This window comes from Salmo salar, chromosome ssa17, assembly GCF_905237065.1.
Source record: "Salmo salar chromosome ssa17, Ssal_v3.1, whole genome shotgun sequence".
NCBI lineage: Eukaryota > Metazoa > Chordata > Actinopteri > Salmoniformes > Salmonidae > Salmo > Salmo salar.
In genome coordinates this window covers 78003355-78027974 of record NC_059458.1, presented here as the reverse complement: position 1 = coordinate 78027974, position 24620 = coordinate 78003355, and the positions used below count along the sequence as shown (strand labels likewise).

Here is a 24620-nt window from a genome sequence, read left to right as displayed (position 1 = left end):
TAACTCAGTTGGAATGATACTGAGGCTCACCCCATCCAAGCCAGGTGATGTAAGTGTGCAGGGCAAGGCAAATATTTACACAAGATAAAGAGAAAAGCATTGGATGGATCCTTGCCTGTGTTATCATCCCTAATGACCAGGCTCTAGATGGGATCCTTGCCCGTGTTATCATCCCTAATGACCAGGCTCTAGATGGGATCCTTGCCCGTGTTATCATCCCTAATGACCAGGCTCTAGATGGGATCCTTGCCCGTGTTATCATCCCTAATGACCAGGCTCTAGATGGGATCCTTGCCCGTGTTATCATCCCTAATGACCAGGCTCTAGATGGGATCCTTGCCATGTTATCATCCCTAATGACCAGGCTTTAGATTGGATCCTTGCCCGTGTTAACATCCCTAATGACCAGGCTCTAGATGGGATCCTTGCTCGTGTTATCATCCCTAATGACCAGGCTCTAGATGGGATCCTTGCCATGTTATCATCCCTAATGACCAGGCTCTAGATGGGATCCTTGCCCGTGTTATCATCCCTAATGACCAGGCTCTAGATGGGATCCTTGCCATGTTATCATCCCTAATGACCAGGCTTTAGATGGGATCCTTGCCCATGTTATCATGACAGAGCATTAGATGGGATCCTTGCCCATGTTATCATCCCTAATGACCAGGCTATAGATGGGATCCTTGCCCATGTTATCATCCCTGATGACCAGGCTTTAGATGGGATCCTTGCCCATGTTATCATGACAGAGCATTAGATGGGATCCTTGCACATGTTATCACCCCAAATGATAAGCGTTTAGATTGGATCCTTGCCCATGTTATCACACCTAATGACCATGCTTTAGATTGGATCCTTGCCCATGTTATCACGCGTAATGACCAGGCTTTAGATTGGATCCTTGCCCATGTTATCACCCGTAATGACCAGGCTTTAGATTGGATCCTTGCCCATGTTATCATCCCTAATGACCAGGCTTTAGATTGGATCCTTGCCCATGTTATCACGCGTAATGACCAGGCATTAGATTGGATCCTTGCCCATGTTATCATGCGTAATGACCAGGCTTTAGACTGGATCCTTACCCATGTTATCACACCTAATGACCATGCTTTAGATTGGATCCTTGCCCATGTTATCACGCGTAATGACCAGGCTTTAGATTGGATCCTTGCCCATGTTATCACCCGTAATGACCAGGCATTAGATTGGATCCCTGCCCATGTTATCATCCCTAATGACTAGGCTTTAGATTGGATCCTTACCCATGTTATCACCCCTAATGACAAGTCTTTAGCTTCCTGTATGTCTCTCTCTCCTCCACAGGAACAATTCACAGCAATGAGAGATCTGTACATGAAGAATGGCCAGGGCTTTGCGTTAGTGTACTCCATCACAGCCCAGTCCACCTTCAACGATCTGCAAGACCTACGAGAACAGATCCTCCGAGTCAAAGACACTGACGATGTAAGTTACCACACACACATGCAGGGATGCACACACACACACACACACACACACACACACACACACACACACACACACACACACACACACACACACACACACACACACACACACACACACACACACAGACACAGAAAAAGTCACAACTACACTACACTCACACATATACACTGAGATCCTAGGAGAGCAGATGGAATGCTGCTACCTTAGGCAGATGGAATGCTGCTACCTTGGGGAGATGGCATTCTTCTACCTTGGGGAGATGGCATTCTTCTACCTTGGGGAGATGGCATTTCTCTACCTTGGGGAGATGGCATACCTCTACCTTGGGGAGATGGCATTCTTCTACCTTGGGGAGATGGCATTCTTCTACCTTGGGGAGATGGCATACCTCTACCTTGGGGAGATGGCATTCTTCTACCTTGGGAAGATGGAATGCTCCTACCTTGGGGAGATGGCATACTTCTACCTTGGGGAGATGGCATTCTGCTACCTTGGGAGATGGAAGGCTTCTACCTTGGGGAGATGGCATACCTCTACCTTGGGGAGATGGAATTCTTCTACCTTGGGGAGATGGAATTCATCTACCTTGGGGAGATGGCATTCTTCTACCTTGGGGAGATGGAAGCCTCTACCTTGGGGTGATGGCATACTTCTACCTTGGGGAGATGGCATTCTTCTACCTTGGGGAGATGGCATTCTTCTACCTTGGGGAGATGGCATTCCTCTACCTTGGGGAGATGGCATTCTTCTACCTTCGGGAGATGGAAGCCTCTACCTTGGGGTGATGGCATACTTCTACCTTGGGGAGATGGCATTCTTCTACCTTGGGAGATGGAAGGCTTCTACCTTGGGGAGATGGCATTCTACTACCTTGGGAAGATGGAATGCTCCTACCTTGGGGAGATGGCATACTTCTACCTTGGGGAGATGGCATTCTGCTACCTTGGGAGATGGAAGGCTTCTACCTTGGGGAGATGGCATTCTTCTACCTTGGGAAGATGGAATTCTTCTACCTTGGGGAGATGGCATACCTCTACCTTGGGGAGATGGCATACCTCTACCTTGGGGAGATGGCATTCTTCTACCTTGGGAGATGGAAGGCTTCTACCTTGGGGAGATGGCATTCTACTACCTTGGGAAGATGGAATTCTCCTACCTTGGGGAGATGGCATACTTCTACCTTGGGGAGATGGCATTCTTCTACCTTGGGAGATGGAAGGCCTCTACCTTGGGGAGATGGCATTCTTCTACCTTGGGAAGATGGAATCTTTCTACCTTGGGGAGATGGCATGCTCTACCTTGGGAAGATGGAATGCCTCTACCTTGGGGAGATGGCATTCTGCTACCTTGGGAAGATGGAATGTGTGTGTTCCTGCCCATACATGTACACCTTGATGCAGAATGCCTGGGCTTCAGGCCAGGTCACACGGGGTTAAAACGCAGTTACACAGGAAGTGGCCTTGGGCGTGCTTTCCTAGACCACTACAGACCAACTCTCCATGTCTAGAGACTAGACCACTACAGACCAACTCTCCATGTCTAGAGACTAGAGGGAGGCTACAGACCAACTCTCCATGTCTAGAGACTAGAGGGAGGTTACAGACCAACTCTCCATGTCTAGAGACTAGACCACTACAGACCAACTCTCCATGTCTAGAGACTAGACCACTACAGACCAACTCTCCATGTCTAGAGACTAGAGGGAGGCTACAGACCAACTCTCCATGTCTAGAGACTAGACCACTACAGACCAACTCTCCATGTCTAGAGACTAGACCACTACAGACCAACTCTCCATGTCTAGAGACTAGACCACTACAGACCAACTCTCCATGTCTAGAGACTAGAGGGAGGCTACAGACCAACTCTCCATGTCTAGAGACTAGAGGGAGGTTACAGACCAACTCTCCATGTCTAGAGACTAGAGGGAGGTTACAGGCCAACTCTCCATGTCTAGAGACTAGACCACTACAGACCAACTCTCCATGTCTAGAGACTAGAGGGAGGTTACAGACCAACTCTCCATGTCTAGAGACTAGAGGGAGGTTACAGACCAACTCTCCATGTCTAGAGACTAGACCACTACAGACCAACTCTCCATGTCTAGAGACTAGAGGGAGGCTACAGACCAACTCTCCATGTCTAGAGACTAGAGGGAGGTTACAGACCAACTCTCCATGTCTAGAGACTAGAGGGAGGCTACAGACCAACTCTCCATGTCTAGAGACTAGACCACTACAGACCAACTCTCCATGTCTAGAGACTAGACCACTACAGACCAACTCTCCATGTCTAGAGACTAGAGGGAGGTTACAGACCAACTCTCCATGTCTAGAGACTAGAGGGAGGTTACAGACCAACTCTCCATGTCTAGAGACTAGAGGGAGGTTACAGACCAACTCTCCATGTCTAGAGACTAGACCACTACAGACCAACTCTCCATGTCTAGAGACTAGAGGGAGGCTACAGACCAACTCTCCATGTCTAGAGACTAGAGGGAGGTTACAGACCAACTCTCCATGTCTAGAGACTAGACCACTACAGACCAACTCTCCATGTCTAGAGACTAGACCACTACAGACCAACTCTCCATGTCTAGAGACTAGACCACTACAGACCAACTCTCCATGTCTAGAGACTAGAGGGAGGTTACAGACCAACTCTCCATGTCTAGAGACTAGAGGGAGGTTACAGACCAACTCTCCATGTCTAGAGACTAGACCACTACAGACCAACTCTCCATGTCTAGAGACTAGAGGGAGGTTACAGACCAACTCTCCATGTCTAGAGACTAGAGGGAGGTTACAGACCAACTCTCCATGTCTAGAGACTAGAGGGAGGCTACAGACCAACTCTCCATGTCTAGAGACTAGAGGGAGGCTACAGACCAACTCTCCATGTCTAGAGACTAGAGGGAGGCTACAGACCAACTCTCCATGTCTAGAGACTAGAGGGAGGTTACAGACCAACTCTCCATGTCTAGAGACTAGACCACTACAGACCAACTCTCCATGTCTAGAGACTAGAGGGAGGCTACAGACCAACTCTCCATGTCTAGAGACTAGAGGGAGGCTACAGACCAACTCTCCATGTCTAGAGACTAGACCACTACAGACCAACTCTCCATGTCTAGAGACTAGACCACTACAGACCAACTCTCCATGTCTAGAGACTAGAGGGAGGTTACAGACCAACTCTCCATGTCTAGAGACTAGACCACTACAGACCAACTCTCCATGTCTAGAGACTAGACCACTACAGACCAACTCTCCATGTCTAGAGACTAGAGGGAGGTTACAGACCAACTCTCCATGTCTAGAGACTAGAGGGAGGTTACAGACCAACTCTCCATGTCTAGAGACTAGACCACTACAGACCAACTCTCCATGTCTAGAGACTAGACCACTACAGACCAACTCTCCATGTCTAGAGACTAGAGGGAGGTTACAGACCAACTCTCCATGTCTAGAGACTAGAGGGAGGTTACAGACCAACTCTCCATGTCTAGAGACTAGACCACTACAGACCAACTCTCCATGTCTAGAGACTAGACCACTACAGACCAACTCTCCATGTCTAGAGACTAGAGGGAGGTTACAGACCAACTCTCCATGTCTAGAGACTAGACCACTACAGACCAACTCTCCATGTCTAGAGACTAGACCACTACAGACCAACTCTCCATGTCTAGAGACTAGACCACTACAGACCAACTCTCCATGTCTAGAGACTAGAGGGAGGTTACAGACCAACTCTCCATGTCTAGAGACTAGACCACTACAGACCAACTCTCCATGTCTAGAGACTAGACCACTACAGACCAACTCTCCATGTCTAGAGACTAGAGGGAGGTTACAGACCAACTCTCCATGTCTAGAGACTAGAGGGAGGTTACAGACCAACTCTCCATGTCTAGAGACTAGACCACTACAGACCAACTCTCCATGTCTAGAGACTAGAGGGAGGCTACAGACCAACTCTCCATGTCTAGAGACTAGAGGGAGGTTACAGACCAACTCTCCATGTGTAGAGACTAGACCACTACAGACCAACTCTCCATGTCTAGAGACTAGAGGGAGGCTACAGACCAACTCTCCATGTCTAGAGACTAGAGGGAGGTTACAGACCAACTCTCCATGTCTAGAGACTAGAGGGAGGTTACAGACCAACTCTCCATGTCTAGAGACTAGAGGGAGGTTACAGACCAACTCTCCATGTCTAGAGACTAGACCACTACAGACCAACTCTCCATGTCTAGAGACTAGAGGGAGGTTACAGACCAACTCTCCATGTCTAGAGACTAGACCACTACAGACCAACTCTCCATGTCTAGAGACTAGAGGGAGGCTACAGACCAACTCTCCATGTCTAGAGACTAGACCACTACAGACCAACACTCCATGTCTAGAGACTAGAGGGAGGTTACAGACCAACTCTCCATGTCTAGAGACTAGACCACTACAGACCAACTCTCCATGTCTAGAGACTAGACCACTACAGACCAACTCTCCATGTCTAGAGACTAGAGGGAGGTTACAGACCAACTCTCCATGTCTAGAGACTAGAGGGAGGTTACAGACCAACTCTCCATGTCTAGAGACTAGAGGGAGTCTACAGACCAACTCTCCATGTCTAGAGACTAGACCACTACAGACCAACTCTCCATGTCTAGAGACTAGAGGGAGGTTACAGACCAACTCTCCATGTCTAGAGACTAGAGGGAGGCTACAGACCAACTCTCCATGTCTAGAGACTAGAGGGAGGCTACAGACCAACTCTCCATGTCTAGAGACTAGAGGGAGGCTACAGACCAACTCTCCATGTCTAGAGACTAGACCACTACAGACCAACTCTCCATGTCTAGAGACTAGACCACTACAGACCAACTCTCCATGTCTAGAGACTAGAGGGAGGTTACAGACCAACTCTCCATGTCTAGAGACTAGAGGGAGGTTACAGACCAACTCTCCATGTCTAGAGACTAGACCACTACAGACCAACTCTCCATGTCTAGAGACTAGAGGGAGGTTACAGACCAACTCTCCATGTCTAGAGACTAGAGGGAGGTTACAGACCAACTCTCCATGTCTAGAGACTAGAGGGAGGTTACAGACCAACTCTCCATGTCTAGAGACTAGACCACTACAGACCAACTCTCCATGTCTAGAGACTAGAGGGAGGTTACAGACCAACTCTCCATGTCTAGAGACTAGAGGGAGGTTACAGACCAACTCTCCATGTCTAGAGACTAGAGGGAGGTTACAGACCAACTCTCCATGTCTAGAGACTAGACCACTACAGACCAACTCTCCATGTCTAGAGACTAGAGGGAGGTTACAGACCAACTCTCCATGTCTAGAGACTAGAGGGATGTTACAGACCAACTCTCCATGTCTAGAGACTAGAGGGAGGTTACAGACCAACTCTCCATGTCTAGAGACTAGACCACTACAGACCAACTCTCCATGTCTAGAGACTAGACCACTACAGACCAACTCTCCATGTCTAGAGACTAGACCACTACAGACCAACTCTCCATGTCTAGAGACTAGAGGGAGGTTACAGACCAACTCTCCATGTCTCGAGACTAGAGGGAGGTTACAGACCAACTCTCCATGTCTAGAGACTAGAGGGAGGTTACAGACCAACTCTCCATGTCTAGAGACTAGAGGGAGGTTACAGACCAACTCTCCATGTCTAGAGACTAGAGGGAGGTTACAGACCAACTCTCCAGGAGTTGTTTCATTTCATTCCTCTCTCTCTCTACAGTAAACCAGCAGAGGATACTAACTCAGCTGTGTGTTTCATTTCATTCCTCTCTCTCTCTCTCTACAGTAAACCAGGAGAGGATACTAACTCAGCTGTGTGTTTCATTTCATTCCTCTCTCTCTCTCTCTACAGTAAACCAGGAGAGGATACTAACTCAGCTGTGTGTTTCATTTCATCCTCTCTCTCTCTCTCTACAGTAAACCAGGAGAGGATACTACCTCAGCTGTGTGTTTCATTTCATTCCTCTCTCTCTCTCTCTACAGTAAACCAGGAGAGGATACTAACTCAGCTGTGTGTTTCATTTCATTCCTCTCTCTCTCTCTACAGTAAACCAGGAGAGGATACTAACTCAGCTGTGTGTTTCATTTCATTCCTCTCTCTCTCTACAGTAAACCAGGAGAGGATACTAACTCAGCTGTGTGTTTCATTTCATTCCTCTCTCTCTCTCTCTACAGTAAACCAGGAGAGGATACTAACTCAGCTGTGTGTTTCATTTCATACCTCTCTCTCTCTCTCTACAGTAAACCAGGAGAGGATACTAACTCAGCTGTGTGTTTCATTTCATTCCTCTCTCTCTCTCTCTCTACAGTAAACCAGGAGAGGATACTAACTCAGCTGTGTGTTTCATTTCATTCCTCTCTCTCTCTCTACAGTAAACCAGGAGAGGATACTAACTCAGCTGTGTGTTTCATTTCATTCCTCTCTCTCTCTCTCTACAGTAAACCAGGAGAGGATACTAACTCAGCTGTGTGTTTCATTTCATTCCTCTCTCTCTCTCTCTACAGTAAACCAGGAGAGGATACTAACTCAGCTGTGTGTTTCATTTCATTCCTCTCTCTCTCTCTCTACAGTAAACCAGGAGAGGATACTAACTCAGCTGTGTGTTTCATTTCATTCCTCTCTCTCTCTCTCTACAGTAAACCAGGAGAGGATACTAACTCAGCTGTGTGTTTCATTTCATTCCTCTCTCTCTCTCTCTACAGTAAACCAGGAGAGGATACTAACTCAGCTGTGTGTTTCATTTCATTCCTCTCTCTCTCTCTACAGTAAACCAGGAGAGGATACTAACTCAGCTGTGTGTTTCATTTCATTCCTCTCTCTCTCTCTACAGTAAACCAGGAGAGGATACTAACTCAGCTGTGTGTTTCATTTCATTCCTCTCTCTCTCTCTCTACAGTAAACCAGGAGAGGATACTAACTCAGCTGTGTGTTTCATTTCATTCCTCTCTCTCTCTCTCTACAGTAAACCAGGAGAGGATACTAACTCAGCTGTGTGTTTCATTTCATTCCTCTCTCTCTCTCTACAGTAAACCAGGAGAGGATACTAACTCAGCTGTGTGTTTCATTTCATTCCTCTCTCTCTCTCTCTACAGTAAACCAGGAGAGGATACTAACTCAGCTGTGTGTTTCATTTCATTCCTCTCTCTCTCTCTACAGTAAACCAGGAGAGGATACTAACTCAGCTGTGTGTTTCATTTCATTCCTCTCTCTCTCTCTACAGTAAACCAGGAGAGGATACTAACTCAGCTGTGTGTTTCATTTCATTCCTCTCTCTCTCTCTCTACAGTAAACCAGGAGAGGATACTAACTCAGCTGTGTGTTTCATTTCATTCCTCTCTCTCTCTCTCTACAGTAAACCAGGAGAGGATACTACCTCAGCTGTGTGTTTCATTTCATTCCTCTCTCTCTCTCTACAGTAAACCAGGAGAGGATACTAACTCAGCTGTGTGTTTCATTTCATTCCTCTCTCTCTCTCTCTACAGTAAACCAGGAGAGGATACTAACTCAGCTGTGTGTTTCATTTCATTCCTCTCTCTCTCTCTACAGTAAACCAGGAGAGGATACTAACTCAGCTGTGTGTTTCATTTCATTCCTCTCTCTCTCTCTACAGTAAACCAGGAGAGGATACTAACTCAGCTGTGTGTTTCATTTCATTCCTCTCTCTCTCTCTCTACAGTAAACCAGGAGAGGATACTAACTCAGCTGTGTGTTTCATTTCATTCCTCTCTCTCTCTCTCTACAGTAAACCAGGAGAGGATACTAACTCAGCTGTGTGTTTCATTTCATTCCTCTCTCTCTCTCTCTACAGTAAACCAGGAGAGGATACTAACTCAGCTGTGTGTTTCATTTCATTCCTCTCTCTCTCTCTCTACAGTAAACCAGGAGAGGATACTAACTCAGCTGTGTGTTTCATTTCATTCCTCTCTCTCTCTCTCTACAGTAAACCAGGAGAGGATACTAACTCAGCTGTGTGTTTCATTTCATTCCTCTCTCTCTCTCTCTACAGTAAACCAGGAGAGGATACTAACTCAGCTGTGTGTTTCATTTCATTCCTCTCTCTCTCTACAGTAAACCAGGAGAGGATACTAACTCAGCTGTGTGTTTCATTTCATTCCTCTCTCTCTCTCTCTACAGTAAACCAGGAGAGGATACTAACTCAGCTGTGTGTTTCATTTCATTCCTCTCTCTCTCTACAGTAAACCAGGAGAGGATACTAACTCAGCTGTGTGTTTCATTTCATTCCTCTCTCTCTCTCTCTACAGTAAACCAGCAGAGGATACTAACTCAGCTGTGTGTTTCATTTCATTCCTCTCTCTCTCTCTCTACAGTAAACCAGGAGAGGATACTAACTCAGCTGTGTGTTTCATTTCATTCCTCTCTCTCTCTCTCTACAGTAAACCAGGAGAGGATACTAACTCAGCTGTGTGTTTCATTTCATTCCTCTCTCTCTCTCTACAGTAAACCAGGAGAGGATACTAACTCAGCTGTGTGTTTCATTTCATTCCTCTCTCTCTCTCTCTCTACAGTAAACCAGGAGAGGATACTAACTCAGCTGTGTGTTTCATTTCATTCCTCTCTCTCTCTCTCTACAGTAAACCAGCAGAGGATACTAACTCAGCTGTGTGTTTCATTTCATTCCTCTCTCTCTCTCTCTACAGTAAACCAGGAGAGGATACTAACTCAGCTGTGTGTTTCATTTCATTCCTCTCTCTCTCTACAGTAAACCAGGAGAGGATACTAACTCAGCTGTGTGTTTCATTTCATTCCTCTCTCTCTCTCTCTACAGTAAACCAGGAGAGGATACTAACTCAGCTGTGTGTTTCATTTCATTCCTCTCTCTCTCTCTCTCTACAGTAAACCAGGAGAGGATACTAACTCAGCTGTGTGTTTCATTTCATTCCTCTCTCTCTCTCTCTACAGTAAACCAGGAGAGGATACTAACTCAGCTGTGTGTTTCATTTCATTCCTCTCTCTCTCTCTCTACAGTAAACCAGGAGAGGATACTAACTCAGCTGTGTGTTTCATTTCATTCCTCTCTCTCTCTCTACAGTAAACCAGGAGAGGATACTAACTCAGCTGTGTGTTTCATTTCATTCCTCTCTCTCTCTACAGTAAACCAGGAGAGGATACTAACTCAGCTGTGTGTTTCATTTCATTCCTCTCTCTCTCTCTCTACAGTAAACCAGGAGAGGATACTAACTCAGCTGTGTGTTTCATTTCATTCCTCTCTCTCTCTCTACAGTAAACCAGGAGAAGATACTAACTCAGCTGTGTGTTTCATTTCATTCCTCTCTCTCTCTCTCTACAGTAAACCAGGAGAGGATACTAACTCAGCTGAGCTTGTGGAAAAAGTAATTTTCTATAGAGCCTATGAATTCAACAACATAGCAAAAACCCTTCATACCTATCAAAGTGTTTCATGTGACCTAGAATAATATAAAACTTCTCTCTCCCCCCCTCCCTATATTATCTCCCTCTCTCTTTCCTGTCTCTACTCTTTTTTACATTTCTCTCTCCCTCTTTCTCTGCCTCTCCATCTCCCTGCCTCTCTCCTGTCTCTCCCTCTCTCCCCCTTTCTCTGCCTCTCCATCTCCCTGCCTCTCTCCTGTGTCTCCCTCTCTCCCCTTTCTCTCCGTCTCCCTGCCTCTCTATCTCCCTGCCTCTCTCCTCCCCCTCTCTGTCTCTCCCTCTCTCCCCCTTTCTCTGTCTCTCTGCCTCTCCATCTCCTTGCCTCTCTCCTGTCTCTCCCTCTCTCCCCCTTTCTCTGTCTCCCTGCCTCTCTATCTCCTTGCCTCTCTCCGGTCTCTCCCTCTCTCCCCTGATTCCACTCTTTCTTTACTCCCCTCCTCCTCCCTCCCCCTCCTCTCCTCTCCAGGTTCCGATGATTCTGGTGGGTAATAAATGTGATCTGGAGGATGAGCGTGTTGTGGGGAAGGAACAGGGCCAGAACCTGGCCAGACAGTGGAGCAGCTGTGCTTTCCTGGAGTCCTCTGCAAAGTCCAAGATCAACGTCAACGAGGTGAGTACACACACACACCTCACACACCCTGCATCAGTACCCACACACACCCTGCATCAGTACACACACACCCTGCATCAGTACCCACACACCCTGCATCAGTACACACACACACCTCACACACCCTGCATCAGTACACACACACACCTCACACACCCTGCATCAGTACCCACACACACCCTGCATCAGTACACACACACCCTGCATCAGTACCCACACACCCTGCATCAGTACACACACACCCTGCATCAGTACCCACACACACCCTGCATCAGTACCCACACACACCCTGCATCAGTACCCACACACACCCTGCATCAGTACCCACACATCCTGCATCAGTACCCACACACCCTGCGTCAGTACCCACACACACCCTGCATCAGTACCCACACACACCCTGCATCAGTACCCACACACACCCTGCATCAGTACCTACACACCCTGCATCAGTACCCACACACCCTGCATCAGTACCCACACACACCCTGCATCAGTACCCATACACACCCTGCATCAGTACACACACACCCTGCATCAGTACCCACACACACCCTGCATCAGTACCCACACACACCCTGCATCAGTACCCACACACCCTGCATCAGTACCCACACACACCCTGCATCAGTACCCACATACACCCTGCATCAGTACCCCCACATACACCCTGCATCAGTACCCCCACATACACCCTGCATCAGTACCCACACACCCCCTGCATCAGTACCCACATCAACAGGTTCTGTACCTCCTATGAACAGACACTTTAATCAACAGGTTCTGTACCTCCTATGAACAGACACTTTAATCAACAGGTTCTGTACCTCCTATGAACAGACACTTTAATCAACAGGTTCTGTACCTCCTATGAACAGACACTTTAATCAACAGGTTCTGTACCTCCTATGAACAGACACTGATAGGAATAAACTGGGTTGTTGCTGTCAGTAGTAGTGTGGGATATTTAGTCTGAGGTTAATCAGTATGCTAACTGTCCTTGGAGCTGAACCTTCCTTCCTTCTGGTCCCACTGTGTTTAGAACTGACTCTGATGTCACCCTATCTCCTGAGTCACACAATGGTGCTGTGTGTGTGTGTGTGTGTGTTTTTGTTTCTGTGCGTTTGTGTGTTTTTGTTTGTGTGTGTGTGCGTGTGTGTGTTTTTGTGTGTGTGTGTGTGTGTGTGTGTGTGTTTTTGTTTGTGTGTGTGTGTGTTTTTGTTTGTGTGTGTGTGCGTGCGTCCAGCTGCCCAGGACCACCAGAGGCTACCAGCCAGCGACGTCCCCTCATCTGGCCTGCGTCACCTCTATACACACACACACACACACACACACACACACACACACACACACACACACACACACACACACATATAAACAAACAAATAGCAGCCTCACCCTCTCTGTACACATTGAACATTGAAATCACTTTCCAACATCTAGTCAAACACACACACACACACACACACACACACACACACGTCAGGCAGTCTACTTCAGTCAACAACCCTGTGTTTTGCTCCATCAAGATACAGTGCATTCAGAAAGTATTCAGACCCCTTGACTTTTTCCACATTTTGTTACGTTACAGCCTTATTATAAAATTGATTCAATTGATTATTTTTCCCTCAGCAATCTACTATCGTGACGTGACTTTGATTAATGGGATGACGGTTATTTATCAATAACTAACTATGTTTAATTGTTACCGATTTAAATGAATCATGTAACAATTAACTCATTAGGATTTGGGGCACCACGGAATATATACCGTCTCCGAATTCAACTCTAAAAGATATGTTCTATATCGAGAAGTCACTTATTAATCACTACCTCATATCAGTCTCATTCTGAACGTCCCAGACTTCTGGAATCCGCAAGAACTCCAGCCTTTTCTGATTATTCAGTTCGACACAAATTGATTGAATTATTTATTTACTAACTAACTAAATAATAACACAGAATACACAGTTACATGAGACAAAAGTCCCTAGTGGACTTACAAGATATTACGGCTTGTTACACAATGGATAGGGAGAAGGGGTGGGGACAATAGAAAGAGAGGGGGCGGGGACAATAGAGAGAGCGGGAGGGGTGGGGACAATAGAGAGAGAGGGTGGCGGGGGCAATAGAGGGTGAAGGGGGCGGGGAGAATAGAGGGTGAAGGGGTGGGGACAATAGAGGGTGAAGGGGGCGGGGACAATAGAGGGAGAAGGGGCGGGGACAATAGAGGGAGAAGGGGGCGGAGACAAGAGGGAGAAGGGGGTGGAGACAATAGAGCGAGTGAGAAGGGGGTGGGGAGAGGGGGTTGGGACAATAGGGAGAAGGGGGCGTGGCAATAGATGGAGAAGGGGCGGGGACAATAGGAAGAAGGGGGCGGGGACAAGAGGGAGAGGGGGTGTGGACAATAGGGAAAAGGGGGTGGGGACACTTATGGTACATTTGGTAACTACGCTCACAGTAACCATATTACCACACAAGCCGCCTCCCATTTGGGTAAGAAATGCAATGTATTTACATGTAGATGTCTTTTATCTGTCGTCTGTCTGTTGAAACCAATCGATCCTTCCATGGGGAATGGCTCCATGGGTGTAATGCTCTGGTTGTCCATCAGAGGTCACAATGTCCTTCTTAGTTTTGGTCATTATAGTGGAGTGTTCAAATAGAACAGATACTCGTTGATTGTCTGAGATGGGATTTTCTTCCTTCCCACCTCGTATCTTTAGTCAAAGTTCTAGAACCCTTTACATGCACAGCTGCAGACTGTCAATGTTTTTGGTCTAGTGAGTTTTTCCTACCATTTCAACGTGTAGCCACGTCTGCTAGTCCGCATGTTAATTCTTAGCGAGTCCTTTGAAACACTCAGGTCGAAAAGGGCGGTGCCATCACACTGACACGCTCTTCTGACCTCATTCGGGCGTGGCTTAGTTTAATGCGCAAGGGACATAAAAGCTATGATCTCGTTTGAAAACTAAAATCACATTCCTATCTTAACAAAAATAGTTTCATCGTTCATAATATTGTATTAACATCATATTGGATAAAAACTTAACAGCCAAATGGGGGGTTTCCTTCCTAAATTACACTATTTGGTTGATACCGTTTTTAATAACATCACAAAATGAACAACAATATGACATGATTATTCTTTAGATCCCCACTGACCATTCTTATCATTCCTATCTTAGAAATAATTGTTCCAATATTTACTTTTTTTGTAATGATATAGTTTTGACAGTAAAAGTTTCCTGTAGGACAAAGGCATTCCTTTTGGTTGGTACTGAAGACCAGGTTCTCTGCTGCGTAAGATTTACGATTGACGTGAGGTGTCATAAAACCGATGGCATTGGGCTTAATGTCTCAGAATCAGCAGCAAGCCTTTGTATTTGTATTTATTATGGATCCCATTAGTTCCTGCCAAGGCAGCAGCTACTCTTCCTGGGGTTTATTATGGATCCCCATTAGTTCCTGCCAAAGCTGCAGCTAGTCTTCCTGGGGTCCAGCAAAATTAAGGCAGTTTATACAATTTTAAAAACATTACAATACATTCACAGATTTCACCACAAACTGTGTGCCTTCAGGCCCCTACTCCACCACTACCACATATCTACAGTACTAAGTATGTGTGTACAGTTGTGGCCAAAAGTTTTGAGAATGACACAAATATTAATTTCCACAAAGTTTGCTGCTTAGTGTATTTAGATATCTTTGTCAGATGTTACTATGGAATACTGAAGTATAATTACAAGCATTTCATAAGTGTCAAAGGCTTTTATTGACAATTACATGAAGTTGATGCAAAGAGTCAATATTTGCAGTGTTGACCCTTCTCTTTCAAGACCTCTGCAATCCGCCCTGGCATGCTGTCAATTAACTTCTGGGCCACATCCTGACTGATGGCAGCCCATTCTTGCATAATCAATGCTTGGAGTTTGTCAGAATTTGTGGGTTTTTGTTTGTCCACCCGCCTCTTGAGGATTGACCACAAGTTCTCAATGGGATTAAGGTCTGGGGAGTTTCCTGGCCATGGACCCAAAATATCAATGTTTTGTTTCCCGAGCCACTTAGTTATCACTTTTTCCTTATGGCAAGATGTTCCATCATGCTGGAAAAGGCATTGTTCGTTACCAAACAATTCCTGGATGGTTGGGAGAAGTTGCTCTCGGAGGATGTGTTGGTACCATTCTTTATTCATGGCTGTGTTCTTAGGCAAAATTGTGAGTGAGCGCATTCCCTTGGCTGTGAAGCAACCCCACACATGAATGGTCTCAGGATGCTTCCTGTTGGCATGACATGGGACTGATGGTAGCGCTCACCTTGTCTTCTCCGGACAAGCTTTTTTTTCCCGGATGCCCCAAACAATCGGAAAGGAGATTCATCAGAGAAAATGACTTTTACCCCAGTCCAATCCCTGTACCTTTTGCAGAATATCAGTCTGTCAATATCAGTCTGTCCCTGATGTTTTTCCTGGAGAGAAGTGGCTTCTTTGCTGCCCTTCTTGACACCAGGCCATTCTCCAAAAGTCTTTGCCTCACTGTGCGTGCAGATGCACTCACAGCTGCCTGCTGCCATTCCTGAGCAAGCTCTGTACTGGTGGTGCCCCGATCCCGCAGCTGAATCAAATTTAGGAGACGGTCCTGGCGCTTGCTGGACTTTCTTGGGTGCCCTGAAGCCTTCATCACAACAATTGAACCGCTCTCCCTGAAGTTGTTGATGATCCGATAAATGGTTGATTTAGGTGCAATCTTACTGGAAGCAATATCCTTGCCTGTGAAGCCTTTTTGTGCAAAGCAATGATGACGGCGCGTGTTTCCAGGTAACCATGCTTGACCGAGGAAGAACAATGATTCCAAGCACCACCCTCCTTTTGAAGCTTCCAATCTGTTATTCGAACTCAATCAGCATGACAGAGTGATCTCCAGCCTTGTCCTCATCAACACTCGCACCTATGTTAACGAGAGAATCACTGACATGATTTCAGCTGGTCCTTTTGTGGCAGGGCTGAAATGCAGTGGAAATGTTTGTTTGGGATTCAGTTCATTTGCATGGCAAAGAGGGACTTTCCAATTAATTGCATTCATCTGATCACTCTTCATAACATTCTGGAGGATATGTAAATTGCCATCATACAAACTGAGGCAGCAGACTTTGTGAAAATGTATATATGTGTCATTCTCAAAACTTTTGGCCACGACTGTATAGTGCGTATATAGTTGGATGATGAAGAGATGCCGTTGGGCTTAGATAATGAAGAGATGACATTGGGCGTCATGTCTCAGCATCAACAAAGGCCAAACCCTGTTTTGCTCTGAGTCAAGAGTCCACTAGCCCAGGAAGCACTTTCCTGCGCCACGCCTTATTCATTTATTCACTCATTCACCACTGTGATAGGCTACAGTAGCTGTGAGGTCAGTCAGTGGGGTTTAATGTGGGTTGACCCCTGACCCGTTATACCACTATAAACCAGGTTTAATGTGGGTTGACTCCTGACCCCTGGGGAGTTACACTACTATTAACCGGTTATCCCATTAAGCTTCAGTCTCTAGCTGGTCTGAGCAATGCTCTTGGTTTAGGTGGTGATAGAGATTATCCATTCTAATAGATATGACCCATTCTAATGGAGAGGACTCCATTCTAATGGGGAGGACCCCATTCTAATGGAGAGGACCCCATTCTAATGGAGAGGACCCCATTCTAATGGGGAGGACCCCATTCTAATGGAGAGGACCCCATTCTAATGGAGAGAACTCCATTCTAATGGAGAGGACCCCATTCTAATGGAGAGGACCCCATTCTAATGGAGAGGACCCCATTCTAATGGAGAGGACCCCATTCTAATGGAGAGGACCCCATTCTAATGGAGAGGACCCCATTCTAATGGAGATGACTCACTTCTAATAGAGACTGTAGGTCTTTGGTTGATCCACAACCAGTGTCATTGACAACGAGCTGGCTCCATTAGAGAGATGTCATTGTCAACAGGAAATGGGCTTTATGGGTAATACCAGCCTAAGATGTATCCTTGTCTCTTGGCATGATCTCTCTCTCTCTCTCTCTCTCTCTCTCTCTCTCTCTCTCTCTCTCTCTCTCTCTCTCTCTCTCTCTCTCTCTCTCTCTCTCTCTCTCTCTCTCTCTCTCTCTCTCTCTCTCTCTCTCTCTCTCTCTCTCTCTCTCTCTCTCTCTCTCTCTCTCTCTCTCTCTCTCTCTCTCTCTCTCTCTCTCTCTCTCTCTCTCTCTCTCTCTCTCTCTCTCTCTCTCTCTCTCTCTCTCTCCTCTCTCTCTCTCTCTCTCTCTCTCTCTCTCTCTCTCTCTCTCTCTCTCTCTCTCTCTCTCTCTCACACACCTGATTGATATTGGTTTAATCACTATAATTCTGCAATTGGCTCGAGCTGTAACCATTGATTATGTCCAAGGGGTTTTTTTTATGTCCAAAGAGTGCAGATTCAGGACAGGAGGCTGTCTGCTCCAAATGGATGTGATGTGGTGTGTGTATGTGAGTTATGTAACACTCTGGGAGTAGACAGAGACAACTACAATTACCCCTAGTCATACAGCTTTGTCTGTTACCCCTAGTCATACAGCTTTGTCTGTTACCCCTAGTCATACAGCTTTGTATGTTACCCCTAGTCATACAGCTTTGTCTGTTACCCCTAGTCATACAGCTTTGTCTGTTACCCCTAGTCATACAGCTTTGTCTGTTACCCCTAGTCATACAGCTTTGTCTGTTACCCCTAGTCATACAGCTTTGTCTGTTACCTCTAGTCATACAGCTTTGTCTGTTACCTCTAGTCATACAGCTTTGTATGTTACCCCTAGTCATACAGCTTTGTATGTTACCCCTAGTCATACAGCTTTGTCTGTTACCCCTAGTCATACAGCTTTGTCTGTTACCCCTAGTCATACAGCTTTGTCTGTTACCCCTAGTCATACAGCTTTGTCTGTTACCCCTAGTCATACAGCTTTGTCTGTTACCCCTAGTCATACAGCTTTGTCTGTTACCCCTAGTCATACAGCTTTGTATGTTACCCCTAGTCATACAGCTTTGTATGTTACCCCTAGTCATACAGCTTTGTATGTTACCCCTAGTCATACAGCTTTGTATGTTACCCCTAGTCATACAGCTTTGTATGTTACCCCTAGTCATACAGCTTTGTCTGTTACCCCTAGTCATACAGCTTTGTCTGTTACCCCTAGTCATACAGCTTTGTCTGTTACCCCTAGTCATACAGCTTTGTATGTTACCCCTAGTCATACAGCTTTGTCTGTTACCCCTAGTCATACAGCTTTGTTTGTTACCCCTAGTCATACAGCTTTGTCTGGTGAAATAAAATAATCAGACCATTCATTCATTCTGACCAGTTTGTGATACTATAAATACACTATTGTCAAAGATACTTCACATAGTCTAAAATACTTCATTCTTGTCTAAGATACTTCATTCTTAAAAATAAAGAAAAACCCTTGAATGACTAGGTGTGTCCGAACTTCTGACTGGTGCTGTACATACAATTGCCCTGAAGGAGTCATTATCTATCATTATCCATAAATAAAACCTTGGGTGAGTTCTCACAGATTGAGACGTGATTTGTCTGTCTAGTAAATATTGTGGCCTGAGGTGTCATCTTGTCTGGTTGGGATGTGGATGACATCACTCACGCTGTCCACTGAGATCTGGTCTGAGCCTGACTGACTCTCTAAAACCATCTATCTGACAGTGTGTGAATCGATCTAGTCCAATGGCACGCTCTGCTATTTACATGTATTCTCTCATGGTCTTGCTTTTTGAAACCAAGACACCTGTGACTGTTTCTTAACACGATACCCATGGCTAGCCGTTGTTTCTTAACACGATACCCATGGCTAGCCACCGTTTCTTAACACGATACCCATGGCTAGCCACTGTTTCTTAACACGATACCCATGGCTAGCCACTGTTTCTTAACATGATACCCATGGCTAGCCACTGTTTCTTAACACAATACCCATGGCTAGCCGCCGTTTCTTAACACGATACCCATGGCTAGCCGCCGTTTCTTAACACGATACCCATGGCTAGCCGCCGTTTCTTAACACGATACCCATGGCTAGCCACCGTTTCTTAACACGATACCCATGGCTAGCCACCGTTTCTTAACACGATACCCATGGCTAGCCACTGTTTCTTAACACGATACCCATGGCTAGCCACTGTTTCTTAACACGATACCCATGGCTAGCCACTGTTTCTTAACACGATACCCATGGCTAGCCGCCGTTTCTTAACACGATACCCATGGCTAGCCACCGTTTCTTAACACGATACCCATGGCTAGCCGCCGTTTCTTAACACGATACCCATGGCTAGCCACCGTTTCTTAACACGATACCCATGGCTAGCCACTGTTTCTTAACACGATACCCATGGCTAGCCGCCGTTTCTTAACACGATACCCATGGCTAGCCACTGTTTCTTAACACGATACCCATGGCTAGCCGCCGTTTCTTAACACGATACCCATGGCTAGCCACCGTTTCTTAACACGATACCCATGGCTAGCCACCGTTTCTTAACACGATACCCATGGCTAGCCACCGTTTCTTAACACGATACCCATGGCTAGCCACCGTTTCTTAACACGATACCCATGGCTAGCCACCGTTTCTTAACACGATACCCATGGCTAGCCACCGTTTCTTAACACGATACCCATGGCTAGCCACCGTTTCTTAACACGATACCCATGGCTAGCCGCCGTTTCTTAACACGATACCCATGGCTAGCCACCGTTTCTTAACACGATACCCATGGCTAGCCACTGTTTCTTAACACGATACCCATGGCTAGCCACTGTTTCTTAACACGATACCCATGGCTAGCCACTGTTTCTTAACACGATACCCATGGCTAGCCACTGTTTCTTAACACGATACCCATGGCTAGCCACCGTTTCTTAACACGATACCCATGGCTAGCCACTGTTTCTTAACACGATACCCATGGCTAGCCGCCGTTTCTTAACACGATACCCATGGCTAGCCACTGTTTCTTAACACGATACCCATGGCTAGCCGCCGTTTCTTAACACGATACCCATGGCTAGCCACTGTTTCTTAACACGATACCCATGGCTAGCCGCCGTTTCTTAACACGATACCCATGGCTAGCCACCGTTTCTTAACACGATACCCATGGCTAGCCACTGTTTCTTAACACGATACCCATGGCTAGCCACCGTTTCTTAACACGATACCCATGGCTAGCCACCGTTTCTTAACACGATACCCATGGCTAGCCACCGTTTCTTAACACGATACCCATGGTTAACCTCTATGTGACCGGCGGGACGAATTCGTCCCACCTACGTAACATCCACTGCCAGCCTGTGGCGCGATTTTCAAAATCTTCAAAATCCTATTACTTCAATTTCTCAAACATATGACTATTTTACAGCCATTTAAAGATAAGACTCTCGTTAATCTAACCACACTGTCCGATTTCAAAAAGGCTTTACAACGAAAGCAAAACATTAGATTATGTCAGCAGAGTACCAAGCCAGAAATAATCAGACACCCATTTTTCAAGCCAGCATATAATGTCACCAAAACCCAGAAGACAGCTAAATGCAGCACTCACCTTTGATGATCTTCATCAGATGACAACCCTAGGACATTATGTTATACAATACATGCATGTTTTGTTCAATCAAGTTCATATTTATATCAAAAACCAGCTTTTTACATTAGCATGTGACGTTCAGAACTAGCATACCCCCCGCAAACTTACGGGGAATTCGCTAACATTTTACTAAATTACTCACGATAAACGTTCACAAAAAGCATAACAATTATTTTAAGAATTATAGATACAGACCTCCTCTATGCACTCGATATGTCCGATTTTAAAATAGCTTTTTGGTGAAAGCACATTTTGCAATATTCTAAGTATATAGCCCAGGCATCACGGGCTCGCTATTTAGACACCCGGCAAGTTTAGCACTCACCATAATCATATTTACTATTATAAAAATGTCATTACCTTTTGTTGTCTTCGTCAGAATGCACACCCAGGACGTCTACTTCAATAACAAATGTTGGTTTGGTCCAAAATAATCCATCGTTATATCCGAATAGCGGCGTTTTGTTCGTGCGTTCCAGACACTATCCGAAATAGTAAAGAAGTGTCGCGCGCTTGGCGCAATTCCTGACAATAAAATTCAAAGTATTCAATTGCCGTACGTCGAAGCATGTCAACCGCTGTTTAAAATCAATTTTTACGTCATTTTTCTCGTAGAAAAGCGGTAAAATTCCGACAGGGAATCTCCTTTTCGGCAAACAGAGGAAAAAATCCCAAAGGCGGGGCGGTCGGGGTCACGCGCATAAGCTAGTGTCTCTTGATGGGCCACTTGAGAAAGGCGATAATGTGTTTCAGCCTGGGGCTGGAATGACGACATTCTGTTTTTTCCCGGGCTATGAGAGCCTATGGACGACGTGGGAAGTGTCACGTTAGAGCAGAGATCCTTAGTAAATGATAGAGATGGCAAAGAAGTTCCAGAAATGGTCAGACAGGCCACTTCCTGTAAAGGAATCTCTCAGGTTTTGACCTGCCATTTGAGTTCTGTTATACTCACAGACACCATTCAAACAGTTTTAGAAAATTTAGGGTGTTTTCTATCCATATGTAATAAGTATATGCATATTCTAGTTACTGAGTAGGAGTGGTAACCAGATGAAATCGGGTATGTTTTTTATCCAGCCGTGTCAATGCTGCCCCCTAGCCCTAACAGGCTAGCCACCGTTTCTTAACACGATACCCATGGCTAGCCACCGTTTCTTAACACGATACCCATGGCTAGCCACTGTTTCTTAACACGATACCCATGGCTAGCCACTGTTTCTTAACACGATACCCATGGCTAGCCACTGTTTCTTAACACGATACCCATGGCTAGCCACTGGTTCTTAACACGATACCCATGGCTAGCCACTGGTTCTTAACACGATACCCATGGCTAGCCACTGGTTCTTAACACGATACCCATGGCTAGCCACTGTTTCTTAACACGATACCCATGGCTAGCCACCGTTTCTTAACACGATACCCATGGCTAGCCACTGTTTCTTAACACGATACCCATGGCTAGCCACTGTTTCTTAACACGATACCCATGGCTAGCCGCCGTTTCTTAACACGATACCCATGGCTAACTTGTATCTAACTATTGTTGTGTCTCTCTGTGTTTCAGATCTTCTATGACCTGGTCAGGCAGATCAACAGGAAAACCCCAGTACCTGGGAAGACACGCAAAAAGTCCAACTGTCAGCTCCTCTAATACACAGCTGCTCTGTCGCACTGAGCCAGGTGAAAAGCACTTGTAGGAGTCAGAATGCCACTGCCTAATTGAAAAGACAGTTGTAGGCATTTGGCTGCGGCCTCCTTGTCTTAAACCTGAGGAATATCTTGAGCAAGAACTTCTCCCTTTCATATTAAGAGACATCATATGGTGCAGTTAGAAGTGTCATTAATGTCTCTATACCTCTCTCTCTCTTCTCCTTTCTCTCCTCCTCTCTCTCTTCTCCTCTCTCTTCTCTCTCTCTCTCTCTCTCTCTCTTCTCTCTCTCTCTCTCTCTTCTCCTCTCTCTCTTCTCCTCTCTCTTCTCTCTCTCTCTCTCTCTTCTCCTTTCTCTCCTCCTCTCTCTCTTCTCCTCTCTCTTCTCTCTCTCTCTCTCTCTCTTCTCCTCTCTCTCTTCTCCTCTCTCTCTTCTCCTCTCTCTTCTCCTCTCTCTTCTCTCTCTCTCTCTCTCTCTCTTCTCCTTTCTCTCCTCCTCTCTCTCTTCTCCTCTCTCTTCTCTCTCTCTCTTCTCCTTTCTCTCCTCCTCTCTCTCTTCTCCTCTCTCTTCTCCTCTCTCTTCTCCTCTCTCTTCTCCTCCTCTCTCTCTCTCTTCTCCTTTCTCTCCTCCTCTCTCTCTTCTCCTCTCTCTTCTCCTCCTCTCTCTTCTCCTCTCTCTTCTCCTCCTCTCTCTCTCTCTTCTCCTTTCTCTCCTCCTCTCTCTCCCTCTCCCTCTCCCACTCTCTTATCCTCTCCCTCTCTCTCCCTCTCTCTCTTATCCTCTTTCTCATTCTCTCTCCTCCTCTCTTCTCTCTCGCTCTCTTCTCTCTTTCTCTCTCTCCTCCTCTCTCTTTCTCTCCTCTCTCTTTCTCTCCTCTCTCTCTTCTCCTCTCTCTCTCCATCTACCCACCTTCTCTCTCTCTCTCTCTCTCTCTCTCTCTCTCTCTCTTTCTACCCACCTTCTCTCTCTCTCTCTCTCTCTCTCTCTCTCTCTCTCTCTCTCTCTCTCTCTTCTCTCTCTCTCTCTCTCTCTCTCTCTCTCTCTCTCAGGTCTGATTTGCTGCTGTCTCTCTCAGCAGTGCCAGCATTCCGACGTTACTAAAACCTAAGATGGAATGGACTTTCCTGTGTGGTGAAGCCCCTTTAACAACAACAACAAACAAACAAACCCACCAACGGATTCAAAGCTACAATACATCACTTTTTACACACAGATGAACCATTATCTCTCTCCAGTGTCACGAGAACAAGAGTTCTACTTAGAAATATAGATATTCTAACTGTATGCAACTGAAATGAAAAAATTCAGTTCATAAAATAAAGTAAATTTAATAAATAAAATAGGTAAATCAGTCAATAGGAATCAAAATAAAAATCCGGATCCCTACACACAGTGTTATTGCTAACGGAGACAGTAGCCGTAGAAACGGATGTCTAACCAGAATGTGCACGTTGCCATGGTGAGTAGCTACAATGATGTGGTATTTATAAGCGCCTCTATATTAGCCAGAGAAAAGAGAGAGTCCCAAAGAGCACCTATATAGTCCGGTTCATACAGCTAACTTGCTCCTGTGGTTTATTTTCTAACATTTTATTTGTACCTTTTGATTTTCCTTCGATCATTCAACATAATTTTTCTGTCTTTTTATTTCTTTTAAAATGACTAGTTTGGTCTCCACTGAGAGATGCTATACTGCGACAGCTATTGATATGACTTTTATTTGAGGAGTAAACCTGTGGATACAACAGTGATTATTATATGTGTAAAAAGA

At 45.7% G+C, this 24620-nt stretch overlaps 1 protein-coding gene across 1 annotated transcript in view; it reads left to right on the top strand.

Moving 5' to 3' along the window:
* Window positions 1–24202, top strand: part of LOC106593497 (ras-related protein Rap-1b) — a 125043-nt gene extending 100841 nt beyond the window's left edge. Inside the window, exons 5-8 of the mRNA XM_045700194.1 lie at window positions 1330–1470; window positions 11399–11542; window positions 22765–22880; window positions 23899–24202. Coding sequence (XP_045556150.1) covers window positions 1330–1470; window positions 11399–11542; window positions 22765–22851 — 372 coding nt within the window. The 3' untranslated portion in view covers window positions 22852–22880; window positions 23899–24202. The remainder of the gene's footprint in view (window positions 1–1329; window positions 1471–11398; window positions 11543–22764; window positions 22881–23898) is intronic.
* Window positions 24203–24620: the final 418 nt, after the last annotated feature.